We start from the raw sequence: 19396 nt of genomic DNA on the forward strand, positions 1-19396 counted from the left end.
CTCACTGGCTCCTCCTCTGGTTAACCCTTAGCCGGCGGTGGAACTATATATAGACGGTCCTGATTGTATCAAAAATTTGCGGGGTGACTATATATAGACTCGTCTCCAAAATTTATCCCTTGTATTTCTAAGCATCGACTATATATAGACGGCCACGTGTGAGTGCCCCCGAGCCACAAAAATGATAACTGGCGACTCAAGAGTGGCCTTGGTGTACGTGACTTCTCACACTCATACCACACTCTGTTCCCAGCTTTCAGGCAGGGTGGAGTGCTCCTGTCTGCCTGTCATTCCACCAATATAGTATTATTTCTTGGACATATTTGGGAATTTTAGGCACAACCATGCTTCCTACAAGGAGGAGAATCACTGATGAGGATTTACAGCTGATTCTAGCGCATGATTTAGATGATGAGTTAGTAAGAGAGGAAACCATCACATAACTGAAAAAGCAAAAAACAAAAACAAAAAAAATTGGGAGGGTGGAGGGAAACCACATCCAGGTCACAAGTCCTGGACACATTTTTTAATGTGGGTGTGAGTGACTCCTAGTAAACATATAAAGAAATTTCACTTTAAAGCCTAAAGTTTGATTTGAGAAACTTGTAAACACGGCGCGAAATTGCGGTAGAGTCTATATAAAGATGCTGTCAAAACGTAACAAAATGCGGTGTAACTAAATTTATGCTGCACACCAGTAGGCGGCAGAAGCTATATATAGACGATTCAAATTTTAGGAGACAGCCAACGTCCACTGCCGCCGGCTAGGGGTTAACAAGGAGTTGGGTGGTCTACAGCCGGTGGGCAACCTGTCTCCTCCCACCTGTTGGCACAAATGGAGAAAGTGTGTGGCTCCATGGGTGACATTGCTTCTTGGACAGACCAGGTTTTGGCTACATGGGCTAGTGCTGCTTCTTGCACAGCAGGATGTTTTGGAATTTTTGTTGGCACTGACCAAGGCTAATAAAGGCATTCATCATCCTGCTGAGGAGCTACGTTGTAGACTCCTTATGTTACAGAGGCAAGCTGTAGTGGATTTGTTGCCTCATACCTTTTCTGAGAGGGAGAAATGCCAGCTTCTTTAATCTCCCTTTTCTGACATGCTTTTTGACTCAGCTGTGGTGGCCAGGGAAGAGGACAATGAGCACTTGGCTTCTCAGCAACATGCATTCTCTTCTGTGGTATGGGGGTTGGCCTCTCTTTTTCAAAGTTCAGCCTCTGCGCCCCATGGGAGAAAGATAAAAGGACAGACGAGGAGGGGAGCATTTCTTAATGCCTCTTCATTGGCGCCTATCCCCAGGCCCTCTGCTGCTGTGGTGTCCTTTCGGGCCAGGTGTTCTCGCATTGGAGGATCCTATGGCTGGTGTAGATCTTGCTAGGGAAGTAGTTTGCTCTCCTGTGCCTGTGGGCGCTTGCCTGCAGTGGCACTGGAGAGAATGAATGGAGGTTGGAGCAAGAGAGTAGGTAGTGAAGACTTTGCATTATGGGGTATGTTTTCCCCTTTTTGTGTCCCCCTCCTTTGTTTGCCAGACCCCTAGAGTTTGTGAGTTATGCAGAGGGGTCAGATCGTCATGTGACCTTTGACTTAGTGGTGCAGGATATGTTGGCCAAAGGGACCGAAGAGCTTGTGGTGGGCAAGCTAGAAGGTTTTTATGCCCATCTGTTCCTCGTACCCAATGTAACAGGGGTTGGAGACCTGTGTTCGAGCTCTTGCCTTTGAACAAGGTTTTAGTGGTCAGATCCTTCCGGATGGAGATGGTGGCGTCAGTTTTAGAGTCCATGAACGTGGAGATTGGATGGTGTCTCTGGATTTGAGGGATGCGTATATCCAAATTCCAATCCTTCCTCATTCTCACAAGTACCTGTGGTTCGTTTGGCGAGGCAAGGTTTTTCAGTTCAATGTTCTTTGTTTTGGCCTTGCCACTACCCTACAGGTCTTTACCAAGGTGATGGTGCCAGTGTCTTCACAGACTCATCGACATGATATCTCCCTGTGGTGTTACCTGGACGATTGGCTGTTCACAGGGTCCACTCTCCAGGGATGCATAGGTGCCATCCGGGCTGTTTTGTGACTGTGTGCTCAATTGGGTATTCAGATCAATCTGCCCAAATCAGAACTGGTACCCAACCAAAGGAAGCAATACGTGGGCATGGTGCTTGATTTAGTGAGGGCTCTGATTTTTCTGTTGCCAGAAAGGGTCAGCTGGATTCTGTCAGTGGCACAGAGTTTTCTAGAGGACAGAGCTCCTATGGTGTGTCTATGGAGGTCACTCCTAGGTCATCTGGCTTCCCTGGAGAGGCTGGTCCTGGGCACCTAAGTACACTCTTTAGGGGTGCCAGAAGACACACTGGAAAGCAGCATTGGATCCACCCTGGTGGCAGGTTCCTCCTTCCCGGCTGTGTCAAGCGGACCTCTCCTGGTGGATGGATCCAGGTCATCTTCTCAGGGGAGCTCCCTTTGTGATGGCTTCTCCAGAACAGTCTCTGTTTTCCAACACATCCGTTCATGGTTGGGGTGCTCATCTGGGGGACTCTCTTGTCTCAGGGGTGTGGTCTCCACAGGAGCAGAGATTTCACATCAACCACCTGGAGATGATGGCTGTTTTCTGGGGACTGCAGTCCTTTCAGCAGAAATTATTGGGCACAATGGTGTCTCTCATATCAGACAATTTGACAGTGGTGGCTTATTTACGGAACTTGGGGGGCACTTGGTTCAAGTCTCTGTCGGGTCGGGCAAGGGACATTCTCCGGTGGTGCAAGGACAACTCGGTCTCTCTTCACCCCAGATTCGTGCCGGGACAGCGCAGTGCAGTGGAGGACGTCCTCAGTCGCAAGTATGTGGGGTCAGAGTGGACTCTACATCCAGTATTGCACTACAGGTGGATCTGTTTGCAACAGATTTAAATCACCAGTTACCTCTGTATGTGTCTCCCCTGCCAGATATGGGAGCTTAGAAAGAGGACGTGTTTGCTTTTTCATGGGAGGGCTTGGATCTGTACATCTTTCCTCCCTTCTTTTTGATTCGTTGGGTGCTGGTTTGAATCAGAGAGTTCGCTTGTGTTCGCACGACTCTTATTGCCCCACAGTGGCATCAGGCAGACTTGTTTCCTCTGCTTCTGAGTCTGCTAGTGGACCATCCTCGAGTGTTGCCTCCATGGGCCTCTGTGCTCCACCAGCCTCATTGTCACCTCTTTAACAAATCTCCAGGGGCACTTCACCTTCATGCGTGGAGACTCTCCAGCATCTTTTCTAAAAGAGAGGCTTTTCATGGAAGTCTGCTAGATTTATGGCCCATCCAGTCAGACAGTCGATCTTCTGTGGTTGATGTGAGTCGAGGGGTTGTCATCCTCTCTTGACCTCTGTAATGGACTTAGGGGACTTTTTTTTTTTTATTTGGGACACAAAGCACTTGTACTTGCCATCCATTAGGGGGTATCATTCAGTTTTGATTCCCATTTTCCAGCAGGCTGGCTTGGATATCTCACAAGAATGGGATCTGTCAGCTCTGTTTCGGGAATTTGCAAAGTTGTCTCCTCCCTGTTCACCACACATTCCTGCATGGGATTTGTCCTTAGTTTTAGGTTCATTAATGAAGTCCTTCTTTTGGCTCCAGCATCTGCTCGCCGAGGTAGCGAACTGCATGGGCTTTCAGCAGAGGTTCATCACTCTAAGGCAGTGATTTCCAACTTTTACACCTTGGAGGAACCCCTTTAATAATTTTTTCTATTCCACGGAACTCCTATACAGGCAACCCCCAATTAACGAACGTTCACACAAAGAAATTTCGCTACAACGAACGTTTCGTTTTACTACCATCTGCTCGTATAATGAACACCTAACTCGCTTTAACGAAATTTTATCCAGATAATTTTTTACAAGTTTAAAAGCACCGCTGTATCATGCAAGCCGAGAGGCTTTTTTATTACACCAGCACCTCTCTTGGACAAAATGCGCACCACTCACTCCCCTACCCTTCCCTGCTCTTAGTTCAAAACAATAACGGCATCCAGCAGTAGCTCGTCTTCCCTCGCTCAACATGCCACCAAAACGCCCTGCAACCAGCCCTGCAATGTCATCTACTGTTGCTAAGAAGACCAGGAAGTCTCTTATTCTCAAAGTGAAGCAGGATATTATTCACAGACACGAGAGAGGCGAGAAAACTAATAGCATTGCTCACCACCATCGCTTAACTCCATCTACTGTCTCTACTTTTTTCAAGTCAACAGACTCTATTAAGAAGGCTGGTGAGACCGTATCTTTCTTGCAAGCTAAAAGAACCACCCAAACTCGTGACTCTGCAATGGATAAAATGGAAAGCCTTGTGGAAATGAGGTACATAAGATTTGTATGCGGTACAATGATGCGCCTTTTGTTTACATTCCACAGGTTGCCGGCTAGCGTCTTTCCTGCTCCACTCTCCCTCCCTATAAAGTTATTTACATACGTACATTAGGGTGAATTATAATGATTTAGTCTTATATTAAACTGCTTAAATGTTTAACTTCATAATTTTTACTTTCATTAAACCTTTTACTGTACTATAATGCACTCTCGCTTGTTTACTCTCAATGGAAGTTCAAGTAGGGTCAAACTTGTTATAATTGGTTCACTTAAAGAAAATTCACGCAACAAACGTTTTTTAGGAACGTAACCAGTTTGTTAAGGGGGGGTTGCCTGTATTTGGTATACGGGTGTGTTCTTAAGTGCAGTAACCCCTGTTCGCCTAACAGAAAATGAGAGCTGGACGTAAACTGAGAATTGTGACCTTATAATCCGGCAGGAGCTGCAGACTAGGAATCCTACCCTCCTGTATGTGTATGTGATGTTACAGGAGCGGAAGGCCAACAGCCATGCCATCCCATGTGTGTGTGTATTTACCTAATTGTATTTACCTAATTGTAACATACGGGAAAAGAGCTATGCTCGTGTTGTCCTGTCTCCATATCTATTAATGTCCAGCTTTTTCTTAAAATCATGAACATTCCTTGCGTTGACCACTTCCACGTCTAAACTATTCCGTGTTTCCACCCTTCTATGAGGGAAGCTATATTTTTTCACATCTCTCCTATAAGTGGCCATTTTTAGTTTTTTCCCATGCCCTCTCGACATTCTTTCATTCCACATACACAGATCTTCCCTATCCATTTTTTCCATGCCAATCATCACTCTGTATATTGCTATCAGGTCTCCCCTTTCTCTTCTGTTTTCCAGGGTCGGAAGTTGCATTCTTTTCAGTCTGTCTTCATAAGTCAAATCTCTTAAGTCAGGCACCATTTTGTTGCAGCCCTCTGTACTTTCTCTAGTTTCCTTATGTGTTTCTTTAAGTTCGGAGCCCACTGTATTGTTGCATATTCAAGCCTCGGTCTTATCATTGCAGTAATTATTTTCTTCATCATTTCTTCATCTAAATATACAAACGCCACTCTTATGTTCCTCAATAAGTTCAATACTTCTCCAATTATTTTGTTTATATGTCTCTCTGGCGATAGGTCATTGGTAATTGTCACCCCAAGGTCTTTTTCTTCATGACTGGTTTTATGTCTTCATTTCCTATCTTGTACATACTCCTGATTCTTCTTTCACTCTTGCCAAACTCTATTTTCTTGCATTTTGTCGTGTTGAACTCCATTTGCCATGTACAGCTCCATTTCCATATTCTGTCCAAGTCTTCCTGGAGTAGTTCGCAATCTTTGTCACATCTCACTTTTCTTAACAATTTTGCATCGTCTGCAAATAGGCTCACATAACTGGACACCCCATCCACCATGTCATTTATGTAGACCGCGAACATTACTGGTGCCAACACTGATCCCTGTGGAACTCCACTCTCCACCAAGCCCCATTCTGATGGTCTGTCCTTAATTATTGTTCTCATTTCTCTTCCTACCAAAAGTCTTCCATCCATTTTAGTAAACTGCCATGCACTCCTCCTACCATTTCAAGTTTCCAGATCAGTCTCCGGTGTGGTACCTTATCAAAGGCCTTTTTTAAATCCAGATATATTCCATCAGCCCAACCATCTCTTTCCTGTATTACATCTATCACCCTCGAATAGTAACATATCAGGTTTGTCGTGCATGAACGCCCTTTTCTAAAACCAAATTGACACTCACAAAGTATGTCATTTTTCTCCAAGAAGTCTGTCCATCTATTCTTCACCACCCTCTCACACATCTTAGCTACCACACTTGTAAGTGACACTGGTCTATAGTTCAATGGGTCTCTCTTGTTACCTGATTTATAGATTGGGACAATGTTAGCTCTTTTCCAGTCTTGGGGCACTACACCTTCCCTTAATGAGGCATCAATTACTTCACAAACTTTTTCTGCCAGTTGCTCCCTGCATTCTCTTAAAATCCATCCTGATACCCCATCAGGTCCCACAGCTTTTCTCACTTCTAAACTCCCCATCATATTCTTGATCTCCTCCACAGTTACTTGAAACTCCTTCATAATCCCTTTCTGTTCCATTACCAGTGGTTTGTCAAAAGCAGTCTCCTTTGTGAATACCTTCCGAAAGCATCCATTCATAGCCTCTGCCATTTCCTGGGATCTTCACTGCATACTCCATTTACTTCTAAACTTTCAATACTTTCTCTATTTTTGATGTTGTTGTTCACATGTCTGTAAAAAGCCTTGGTTGGTCTTTACATTTATCAATTATATCCTTTTCTTGTTTCTTTCTTTCTTCTCTTCTAATCAACACATATTCATTTCTTGCTCTTTTGTAACTTTCCCACTGCTTAATCCGTCTTTTCCTTCTCCACCTCTTCCATGCATCCTCTTTTCTTGTTCTAGCCTTTTCACATCTATCGTTAAACCAGTCCTGCTTTCCAACTTCTCTATGTTGTCTTATTGGTACAAATTTTTCTCACCTTCTTTGTATATTTTTATAAATTCCTTCCACTTTTCATTTGCTCCTTAGCACTCTTGAATTTCATCCAATTTGTCTCTTGAAAGAATTTCTTTAGGTTTCCAAAATCTGTCTTGGCATAATTCCATCTTCCCACTTTATATTCTTCATTTCTTCTAGATTTCTCTTCATCTATCACCTTGAACTCCAAAACTGCATGATCACTCTTTGCTAAAGGGCACTCCACCCTCATCTCCTCAATGACCATTGGCTCTGTACTAAAGACCAAGTCCAGTCTTGACGATGCTCCCTCTCCTCCAAACCTAGTATCTTCTTTGACCCACTGAGTTAACACATTTTCCATTGCCAGTGTCAATAGTGTATTTCCCATGTTGTCTCTGATCCTTCCATTGACCAGTCCTCCCAACACACCTCTTTACAATTAAAATCTCCCATCATTATAGTTCGTTCACAGCCACCCAACATTTCTTCCAGACATGTTCCTGTATCACTTATCATTTCTTCATATTCCTGTACTGACCATGCATTTGTCTTAGGTGGTACGTACACCACTATGTAGTGCCTCTTTTTCCTTCATTAGTTTCTGCTCTGATCTTTAGCACTTCTGCCTTTCCCATACCTTCTTTCACTTGATCCACCTTTATATCTTTTTAACCAGCAACATCACTCCTCCTCCCATCTTACCTACTCTATTTCTTTTCCAAACATTATATTTCCTTCTCCAACCATCATCAGGTCTTCTCCCTCTCTCAGTTTTGTTTCAGTAAGACCCACAATATCTGGGTTCTTGTCCCTCAAGTAATCGTTGAGTTCTAAAATCCCGATATCACTCCATTTATGTTGGAATACATTACATTCGCTCATACGTAAGTTTCTTTAGTCCTTTCTTGCTGTACTTTTCTGGGTTATGAACCACTTCCTCAGTCTCATATCCAAGATTCTCCAGAAAACTCTTTCTTCTCCTCTTCTGTCCTCTCTTCATTTTTTTCAAAGCCTCCTTTCTCAACTCATTTAACATTTCTCTTTCCTTTTCACCGAGATCTCTTCTCAACCAAATCTTCCTTGTTGTTTCCTGCTGGGCTAGCCTCCATGACTTCTCCACCAATTCATCTACATCCTTTTGTGACTTAAGTTTGATTCTTATTGGCCTCATACCTTCTCTTGTGAACTTTCCAATTCTATGGAAGTCCTCTATTTCTTGTACTAGGTCTTTTCCTCCTCCTGCACCACATTAATGATATTATTTATCACCTTTTTATGTTTTTCTCTCTCCATTTTACTCGGTGTCTTATCCTCCTCCACACCAAATATCACCACACATCTCTTTTTGTCTACAGTTTCCCTCACCAATGTCTCATTTGATTTAATAACCTTCACCACTTTCTCAGCAATCTTCTCTTCTATGATCTGTTGATCTATAATTTCAGCAAGGCCCAAAGTTTTCTCCCCAGACTCTTTGATTTCCTTTTCCAGACTTGCAACTTTGTAATTTACCTCCTTTCTTGTGTGTGTGTGTGTGTGTGTGTGTGTTCACAGTTGCCTGCTGGTCAACCAGTTAGTCTTCCCCATTACGGAGCAGGCTCTGAGCTCATGGACTGGTCTTCAAGTAGGACCAAGACCACACATCACACTCCACACACTAGGAACGTGAGGCCACAACCTCTCAAATTACATCCCATACCTATTTTACTGCAAAGTGAACAGGGTTACACACATTAAGAGGGTTGCCCATTTGCCTCGCCGCTCCCATGACTCAAACCCAGACTCCTTCAGTTGTGAGCTGAGTGTGCTAACCACTACACTACGCACTGTGTGTGTGTGTGTGTGTGTGTGTGTGTGTGTATTTACCTAATTGTACCTAATTGTAACATACGGGAAAAGAGCTATGCTCGTACTGTCCCGTCTCCATATCTACTAATGTCCAGCTTTTTCTTAAAATCATGAATATTCCTTGCGTTGACCACTTCCACGTCTAAACTATTCCATGCTTCCACCCTTCTATGAGGGAAGCTATATTTTTCACATCTCTCCTATAAGTGGCCATTTTAGTTTTTCCCATGCCCTCTCGACATTCTTTCGTTCCACATACACAGATCTTCCCTATCCATTTTTTCCATGCCAATCATCACTCTGTATATTGCTATCAGGTCTCCCCTTTCTCTTCTGTTTTCCAGGGTCGGAAGTTGCATTCTGTTCAGTCTGTCTTCATAAGTCAAATCTCTTAAGTCAGGCACCATTTTTGTTGCTGCCCTCTGTGTGTGTGTGTGTGTGTGTGTATCTTGTGCTGACAACTTGAATTGCTCATAAGCCGAGATGCTCATATCCTGAGGCACCACTGTATTCCTACTTTTTATCTTGCATCTCCTGTTTGTAGTATGTCTAATTTTGATCACATATAAATTCTTTAGCACTTTTCAGCTTTTTCTTTCAATATGATCTGTTAGTAGTATTGGTCATGTATAAATTGTTTAAATCTCTTCAGCTTCATCTTTCATTGTGATAATATAGTACCCTAGGAGATTACTTTTCACCCTTTTTCACCACTCCATGATACACACCACTTGCACAGATGCCACAAACATCTTACAATCTTCTTTTACTCTCACCCTTTCATCTCATCACTCTACATTCCTGTCACATCAGTCACTTCCACAACAAGCACCCACTATACCACTGTGCCCTATTTCACATCCAGGTCTATATTAGGTCAAATTCACTCATTATGTATATGTAAGTCTCTTTTGTTTTCTTCTTTTCATGATCTGATACCATTCACAACTTTATATTGTCTCTATCCATCTCATAGTGTTTACCTACCACTGATCTCAGATGCATAAATCCACTTTTATAGTTAAGATTTTCACATTTTTTTGGGGAGACAATAAACAAACTTACGTACATCCTTGTAACTTCTACATATCTCTACAACCCTTCCCTTGATGTAGATTTAGAATAACTGTCTCCATCCACTCATCAGGTACACTAATACTTTTGTTTCCATGCCAGTTTACACAATCATAATTATTCAATCTCCTATAACTTCACCATATTTTATCATCAATGCAGTCATTCCATGTGCTTCTATATAAAGCTACATGACACTTATTATTTCTTCTCTCATTTCATTACTTTAAAAAATCTGACTTTAACACACAAACAACAATTATTTCTTACTGCTTGCAAGAATTGTATACTCTTTAGTCTCATATATCATGTTCTTCCCTCCCCCGCCTTTTTTTTTTTTTTTTTTTACATCTGGAACAACTTAATATTGTCACTGATTTTTGTACACTTAGCTTTCCACCAAACATCTCATCCACTCTCATCTTTCCCTTTCATGTTCAAAGATCAACACTGTTTTTTTACATTTTCATTTTTGACACACTTCTTTGCAATATTTTCTCATATAAGCCCTCTTCCCTTCAATGTTCTCCTTCATCTTAACCATCCGCCATGTACTTGCTTTTACTCTTATCCCAAAAGACTTCTTCCAGCTGCTATTTTTATTTCTATTTCACTGAATACTTTAATATCTTTAGCCTTTAATTCATCCCCAACTGTCCTCTAAGTTATTTTTCACATATCTTTACTACGATGATCTCCACGGGCATGGATCTCCAAACATGCAAAACATCGCATCCCTCTCATACTGCAATCCAAAAATCTTACCACCAACTAATACAACACAGTGGTTTGTCCACAGTTGCATTTAACTCTGTGGATCACGCCCATCAAACATTTCTTGACGTGCGTCATCTCACATTTCCTCATCTCTCATCCACTGTTCTTTTTACTGCACATACAGGCATAAGATACATTAAACACTGAATACCCTAACTATTTCCATACAAACAATGCATCAATATGCCACAATAATGCCAATTTGAGCTTGTTCCTTGACATGCATGGCATGAAGACGTTGTGTTGAGGATAAGAAATACTTTGATCATAGCATGGCTCGCTTTGTTTACTACACTTGCAATAATATGCTACATTAAATATTAAATTTTCAGTCTATTTACACACAAACAACATCCAAATATGCAATAATAATGCCAAAATGAGCCATTTTTCCGTGCAGTCATGGCCCCATCACTATTCAAACACCAATTATACGTTTCTTGCTTCACAATGGCGTACTTTTCCCAACACACAATATTCTTTATTGAACATGCAACACTCAGATATATAATTGTGTCGTAAATGTACACATTAAGCACACTTACCTTCTCCATAATCCCGTTGGATGCTTCCATGCCACACTTTGTCACAGCAGGTCGTGGCGTCATCTACTCACGGGCCGCGCATGCGCAGAAGCCGCATTTAAACACTTTGTCACAGCCACACTATATCACGGGACACCGGGATAAGTGCGCCGCACCAGCGCCTCCAAGTTCTGTGCCAGCCGCAGGAGTTGCTCCCCCTGGCGCCTGGCCCGCTCCTTAAGCTGAGTCCGATACACCTCAACCTGAAGCGTCACGCCGAACCGCTGCTGTAATGCCTCAGCCAGTCTCTGGTATGACGAACACTGGGCGTTCATCAGCTGGGCCAGCACTTGACTCGCTAGTCTACGGACGCTGGCGATGAGCTGATACGCCTTCTCAGTGTCGTCCCAGCCTTGTCCTCGCGCCACGCACTCAAACTGGCGCTGGTAAGCCTCCCAGGCCACGTCCCCACTGAACTCTGCTGGTTTCCTCCATCTGCTCGGTCCAGCGCCGGGGGGGGTGCTTGGCTGTCGGGCACCGCGGGGGAACAGGATTACAGGAGGCGTGCATGGCGGGGTGGGTGGCGGCGACGTGCGGGGCGATGTGGACAGCCCGGCTGGGGCGGCACACAGCAACCGGGGCTCTGGCATACCTCCCAAAGCTGCGTCGCAGTGCTTGAAGCCTCCATACTCTGACAGGGTGTCTCTGTGGCCACAAATGGCCCCGAGGTCATGCTCGGCGCTGTCGGTGACTTGTTCAGCCTGCTGCTCCACGGTGGCATGCAGTTCAGCCACTTCCTCCCGCAGATTAGCGACTTGCTTTGCTGCCGCCTCCACACGGTTCTCACTGCCTATTTCCACGGCATTAAGCTGTCTGGTGACTGTCTCTGACAGCAGTTCGCATTGTTCCCACACATACTGTTCTGTTTCCTTCTTCACTGCCACTATTTCACCCCGCCACTCGTTCAGTTTTTGTGCCCACTTGTCCATGTACTGGGACAAAGCCTGCGTCTGTTCCTCAGCTCGTCGTGCCTGTGCCCAAGCCTGTTCAGCCAAACTGTCCCGCAGTTCACACTGTGCCTGTGCTTGTTCTCGCTGTGCCTCTGCCTGTTTTTCTACACTTTGCTGCAGGGCAAGCAACAGGTTCAACATGCGGTCTTCACGACAGCCATAGGCACCTTGTTCCTCCATGGTCCCAGCAACACTTGACCGGCCACTAAATATCCCACGAATCCTGACACCAGTGTTACGAAAGCTATGGGGGTGGGTCGTTGTCCTGTGCACTGTTCAGTCACTGTCTTACCTGTGTTCAGCAGGCTGGCACAAACGACTTACCCTGAGCATTTCTCGTAGGTTTGGCAGCTGGCAGTGTGGCGAGGACCAGACGGCCGACAGCGCAGATTATCGCACAGACACGCTACAGGCACACACTCATACAGGCACAGGGAAACACAAGTAAAGTTTCTTCCTTTCACTATTGAGTAACAATTACACACACAGCTGTAATGTCACGGGCGAAGGGGTTCACAAACAGGGGTGAGGGGTTATACAGTGAGAAGGCGGTACTTCCTTGGTGCGTAAGCAACACAAAGTTCGTGGCAGTCGGAAGGACAAAAGCTTCCGCAATCTTGTCACACTTCTTTTTATATGGCCAGGGGCAACAGCACATCGGCTGTGGCCAATCAGAGGCCGGCGCAGCAGAGGTGGATGGTCAAGCCAATTACGTGGCGAGCAGGACGGCGTTATGTCACCTCTCATGCTTCCTTCACCCCCCCTACCACAAGACACCAACTTTTACCCCCTCCCCTCGAGGATACCTACCCCGGGTGCGACAGGCGTTTAAGGAGGAACTCCACCTTCTGCACTGTCAGGCCTCGGCCCCAAATGGAGCCTGCCACGGATGAGGTGAGTCAGCCCAGGCTTGTGTTCCGCCAGGCTCCACCTCCCCAGACCAGCGCCTGGGCAACGAACCCCTCCTTCTTAACCGCTGCCCCTCACCTGTCCCAGCCTTCCTGCCCCACCACTGACACTTCAACCACACCTGCTGTGTTCCCACCTTTGCCGCAGTGCATTGCTACAGTGCCCTCTTTGCCTCCAAACACAGTGCCCCAGGCAGGCAACACTCAGGAACTGCCTGCCACCGATGCTACCCAGTAGCTAATGGCGGTGGTGAGTGCACTAGCCGCCAAAGTGGACAACCTGACTGCAACAGTTTCTGGTCTTAGTACCGAGTTTGCCGCCTTCAAGAACCAGCAGCACACAGTATGCAGTGGGACCTCCACTGTGGCCCCAACCCCATCCCTAGCCAGCGGTGCTCAACAAGGCCAAGGAGAGAGTGCCGTGTGTCAGCATAGTCTGTGCGACCCACCCAAGAAAAAGGACAATGCTGCAGGGCAATGTGCAACTGCTGCTGCACCCACACCGAGGATGGATACCCCTGCCAAGCCAGTCAAGGGAGCCACACAACAGCCCCTGAGCCCCTCAGGGATGGCCCCTGCTCCCCCTGCTTCAGAGAGCAAGTCACCTGTGGCAGACTGTAAGAAGGATAATGCAGGTGAATGGACATTGGTCAGCCGAAAGAAGAAGCTGTGCTTCAGCCTAATCCCAGCCCGGACTGCCAGCCCCGAGCCAGACCAGGGACACCTGAAGACTGCCAGCCTCGAGCTAGACCAGGGACATCTGAAGACTGCCAGCCCCGAGCCAGACCAGGGACATCTGATGGCAGCCATGCAGATGCTGATGGAGCAGGTGTCTTGCCTGACACAGGAAGTGGAGGGCCTGAAGACACAGATGCAACACCATCGCGATGAACGGTAAGACTTTCCGCACCCTAACATGGAATGTCAATGGTCTACATGCCCATTTCACTGACTTACACTCTCATGTCCTTCTCCATAAGCCTGACATTACTGCCTTACAGGAGGTAGGGCCAAGGGTGCCTGAGCTGCGGGGTTATGCCTCCCACACCCTTAGTTGTGGTGACGGCAGTAGTCAGGGGATGGCCACTTACATTAAACATTCCAGTTAACTTCATGGAAATGGGGGTCACTGAGGGTATTGAATTCATTACTGTTTGCTTGCACACTGTGGGTGAAATTATTTACTTTGTAAACATGTACATTCATGCTGGTGCCTTAAATATTGCAAATTTTCCTGAACATGTTCTTGAAGAGCAAAGTGTTATCATGGGTGACCTTAATGCGAGGCATAAGGAATTAGGAAGCCACCTCACCACCAATGCCAATGGTGTGCGCTGGAAGGCTTTCCTTGACACCGCAGATACAGCTGTACTTACTGGGGACCACACACCCACACATGTTCAAGGAGGCAGACTTGATTATGTAGCCCTCATCAATATGCTAACATATACTGCCCAAACTTATCTTGTCAGGTCATTGCTGAGCGACCACTTCGCCCTGGAGACAACCCTCCCGGTGCAGTCCACCCTGGCAGTGCCCAGGAAGCACTTGACGGTGCCACCATCCAGAATGATGGACCTCGTCATCCATGTGGTGGCATGGTAAGCTGCCGTGAAGGGCTCCTTTGCTGATGCAGAGGCACTGTACGACGGACTCCTGCACACCATCGAGGGATTCATCGCGACTCCAAGGGTTCCAGCAAGGGCCCATGCTCCACGCCGCTGGACTTACGCTACCGACCCTGTCATTCTGAACTGCCAACAGATGCTCGCTGCCTACCAGAGACTTTGACAGCTCAACCCAGCAGACACAGAGTCACGGGATGCCATGGTTACCGTGGCTCGACACCTCACGGATCTGTGGCAGCAGGAAAGGAAGAAGTACTGGGTCACCTTCCTGGACAAATTGCGCAGGACCCGGTCCCTCCGGGAGGTGTGGCACCATGTCAACAGTGTCCGGGGCAAGTCCAGACCCAGTGCTATTAGATCTCCAGTGAGATCTAATAGCACTAGTTCAGGAGGTGCTGTGAACCTTCCATTAAAGCTAGTTGTGATCTCGTTGAATGTTTCCCTTTGTGTCACAACTCAAGGGGGTAGTCACAGCCTACCCTCTAAAGACAGCTCTCCTTCTTCACACAAAACTACATGCACTTACCACACATACACCCTTCACTCCAAATAGAAATTTAAAAGAAAAATGGGACCCAAAATAAACAATGCCTCGGGGTCCCCCTCTGGGGAGGGGACCAAAAATGTCCCCAGGTCGGACACCTCTCCTGTTGAAGACCACAAATGCCTTGACACCTCCCTCAACTTTTTCTACATTAACTTCTGCAACATTCACGGTCTTAGATCTAATTTTCAATCTGTAGAACACCACCTCTCCTCTACTAAACCTCATCTTCTTTTCCTCACCGAAACACAGCTGTCTGAAGCAACTGACAGTAGCCCCTTCTCTGTTCCCTCCTACTTTCTCTATTCTCATTTTCATTCCAAAGCTGGATGTTGCGTCTATGTACGCAATGACTTAACTTGCTCTCGTGCCCACGCTCTTGAGTCTTCCGAATTTTCCACCATCTGGCTACGACTTAACAGTCACTCTCAAACTAAATTCATCTGTGCTGTTTATCTTTCCCTTAACTCTTCTGACTATAGTAATTTCTTCGACTACTTAACTTCTAAAGTGGAGCACATTCTGTCCCTCTACCCTTTCGCTGAGATTTCCATTCTTGGAGATTTCAATGTTCACCACCTGCTTTGGCTTTCCTCTCCCTTCACTGACCACCCTGGTAAACTAGCCTTCAACTTTGCTATCCTCCATGACCTAGAGCAACTGGTGCAGCACCCTACTCGTATTCCTGACCGTCTTGGAGACACGCCCAACATTCTTGATCTCTTCCTCACCTCTAACCCTTCTGCTTATGCTGTCACCCTTTCATCTCCGTTGGGCTCCTCTGATCACAATCTCATTTCTGTATCTTGTCCTATTTTTTCAATCCCTCCGCAGGATTCTCCAAAGTGAAGGTGCCTCTGGCGTTTTGCCTCTGCCAGTTGGGGGGGACCTGAGGAGGTATTATGCTGATTTTCCCTGGAATGATTATTGCTTCCGTGTCAGAGACCCATCTCTTTGTGCTGAACGCATAACAGAGGTGTTAGTATCTGGCATGGAGGCGTACATTCCTCATTCTTTTTCTCAACCTAAACCTTCTAAACCTTGGTTTAACTCAGCCTGTTCTCGTGCTATACATGATAGAGAGGTTGCCCACAAAAGGTACTTGAGCCTTCCATCTCCTGAATCTCATGCACTTTATATCTCTGCCCGGTGTCACATGCCAAAGTGTGGCCCGTGACAAAGTGTTTAGTTGCGTCTTCTGCGCATGCGCGGCCTGGGAGCAGACAACAGTCACACTATGGCATGCCTATAGCTGTGACAGAGTGTGACTTGTGATATTGTGTGAATTCAAACAAAATTTGATTTTTTTAAAGATATTACAGCAGCCATTGACTTTCAGCTTGTATCAGTGGAAAGACTAGGGCCTCACTAAGTAAGAAAAAGAACCAAAGAGCATAAATATCACTTATTTGTTTGATATGGCTGGCCTAAAATATGCTGTGACTGAAAACAGTGTTAATATAGCTCATTTTGCAATAATACACCAGACATGGACCTTGAAATGTATGTCAGTGGAAAGATTGGTGGCTCGTTATATATTACACGCAAGCATAAGGCAAAAATATCACACTCTATCATTGGCTGGCCTGAAACCGTGTGTGGCTCAAAATAAAATTTTTATGTAGGTCATTTTTCAGTAATACACAAGACTTGAGCCTTGAAATGTGTGCCATTGGAAAGAATAGTGCCTCATGATATAAAAAAGATAACTGTAAAGCAGAAATATCACACTCTGTATCGTATGGGTGGCCAAAAATAGTGTGTAGGTCAAAATAAAGTGTTTTTGTAGTTCATTGTTTAATAATAGACAAGACTTGAACCTTGAAATGTGTGTGAGTAGAAAGATTACTGCCTCATTGTATAAGAAACATCAGTGTAAAGTAAAAATATCACATTCTGTATTATATGGTGGCCTAAAACAGTGTGTGAGTCAGAAACATGTAACTCATTTTTCAGTAATACACAAGACTTGAGCCTTAAAATATGTATCACTGAAAAGATTACTGCCTCATTGTTTAAGAAAGATCAGTGTAAAATAGAAATCACATTATCTATCATATAGTTGGTCAGAAACAGTGTGTGACTCAAAAGCAAAGCATTTATGTAGCTCATTTTTCAATAATATACAAGACACAGTCCTTTAAATGTGTGTAATTTTAAAGAGTAATGTCTCATGATAAAATAAAGAGAAGTATAAAGTAAAAATGTCATATTCTGTATCATATTGCAGGCCTGAAACATTGTGTGAATCAAAACAGTTTTTCACACAAGACCTGTCATGATGGGTGTCTCAGTGCCATCAAATACCAAGCATAGAAACATAATATATAAAATTCACACTGATTTGTCTGCATGCGATTGTGTGAGATAACGTTGACATAGCATGTGTTGTCAGTATATGTGATTTTTGTTTTGAATTGTGTATCTTAATGTTCAAGATTTATGTTTCGGTAAAGATATTATTCTTGTATGGGGACTTCAATGTTCTTTCCTTTCTTAGGCATCTGACTGTATGGAAGCCTCTTCCATACCCCTACAGACACACTGCTTCTTGGCTGTTGTACATCTCTAGGACTGATGTGATGAGAACACTATTATCATACACATATCAAAAGCTTTTGATAGAATTTGGCACAAACCTATGATTTCAAACCAACCTTCCTTTGCTTTGTATCCTTCTCTCTGCAACTTTATACATATTATGTTTCCTCTCTGAGCATTCTTGCATTGTTGTGGAAGACAACTACTGTTCTCCAAAATTTATTAACTGGTATTCCTCAGGGTTCTGTCCTATCACCGACTCTCTTCCTATTATTTATCAATGTTGTCAACCAAACTTCTTGTCCTATCCACTCTAACACTGATGACACCATGACACCACTCGACACTTTTCTTGTCTTTTCAGAGACGACCAACCCTTTAGGAAATTAATAGATCACAGGGGTGCCACAGATACCTGACTTCTGATCTTTCTAAGATTTCTGATTAAGGCATAAGAAATTTTGTAATGTTCATTGCTTCAAAAACTCAATTCCTTGATCTATCACCTCCACACAACCTTCCAGACAACTATTCCCTCTTCAATGACATTCGACTGTCCCCATCTTCTACACTGAATATCCTGTCTGTTTCTTACTTATAATCTTTACTGGAAATTTTACATCTTATCTCTTGCTAAAACAGCTTCTAGAATTCTGAGGCATCTTAGTCAATTTTCTCACCCTCAGACTGTTTACTGTGTACAAGGACCCTGTATGCCCACCTATGGAGTACTTTTTGCATGTGTGGGGGGAGGGGGTTTCAGTCATAAAGTTTTATCGGATAGGGAGAAATCAAAAGTTTTTTGTCTTAACAACTTCTCTCCTCTGACTGACTGTCCTCAGTTTCTTTTTCACAGCTGGAATGTTGCATCTCTTGTAATCAACTGACTTTTTTTTTATTATATTTTCTATTGCCATTGGCCAGCTTTCCCTATTCCATGAAAAAAATAAATAAATAAAAAAAAATAATAAATATACATATATATATATATATATATATATATATATATATATATATATATATATATATATATATATATATATATATATATACTCGTATATATATATTCTGTAATTTTCATACTAATTGCTCTTCTGATTTGGATAACTGTATTGATCCTCTCCTCCTGCACTCTTGATGCACAAGGCTTTCTTCTTCCTCTCACCCCTACTCTGTCCAACTCTGGAACTCCCTACCTGCTTCTGTATTTCCAACTTCTTATGACTTAACTTCACTTAATTAAGAGGGAGATTTCAAGACAATTTTTCTTGCCGACTAAGTGAGCCTTTTTCATGTTGTACGCTGCCCTCAGCCAGTTTTCCTATCTTACGTAAAAAAAAAAGACCTGGCACTTGTGTTAAAGGAAAGGGGATTCTATGTCTATGCCTCATGTATTTGGGCTTACTTTATTCACTGAAGTGAGATTGTTGCAGACTATCTTTATTAAGCATTGCAAATTTTTCATGATCTGTCCAGTTTGTGCCAGTGATGTGTTTACTATGGCTCCCACTATTGGCACAACATCATTATAAAATCCTTGTTCCTTACAATCATTTATGATGATTGTAAGGATTGTATGATGATCCTGTGGTGAAAGAGTGGAACTCATTTCCCATCTATGTGGCAGAAGCTGATTCAATACTTTCAAAAAGGATTGACTGACTTTATGAATGACCACCTATTTAT

At 44.1% G+C, this 19396-nt stretch overlaps 1 protein-coding gene across 1 annotated transcript; it reads left to right on the forward strand.

Annotated features, from left to right (window-relative positions):
- Positions 1 to 13225: 13225 nt before the first annotated feature.
- LOC123499070 (predicted GPI-anchored protein 58) lies at positions 13226 to 14729 on the forward strand. The gene is made up of 2 exons (XM_045246672.1): positions 13226 to 13891; positions 14470 to 14729. The coding sequence occupies exons 1-2, from the start codon at positions 13239 to 13241 to the stop codon at positions 14600 to 14602; spliced, it is 786 nt and encodes a 261-aa protein (XP_045102607.1). The 5' UTR covers positions 13226 to 13238; the 3' UTR covers positions 14603 to 14729.
- The last annotated feature ends 4667 nt before the right edge of the window (positions 14730 to 19396 follow it).

This window comes from Portunus trituberculatus, chromosome 49 (assembly GCF_017591435.1).
Source record: "Portunus trituberculatus isolate SZX2019 chromosome 49, ASM1759143v1, whole genome shotgun sequence".
Classification (NCBI taxonomy): domain Eukaryota; kingdom Metazoa; phylum Arthropoda; class Malacostraca; order Decapoda; family Portunidae; genus Portunus; species Portunus trituberculatus.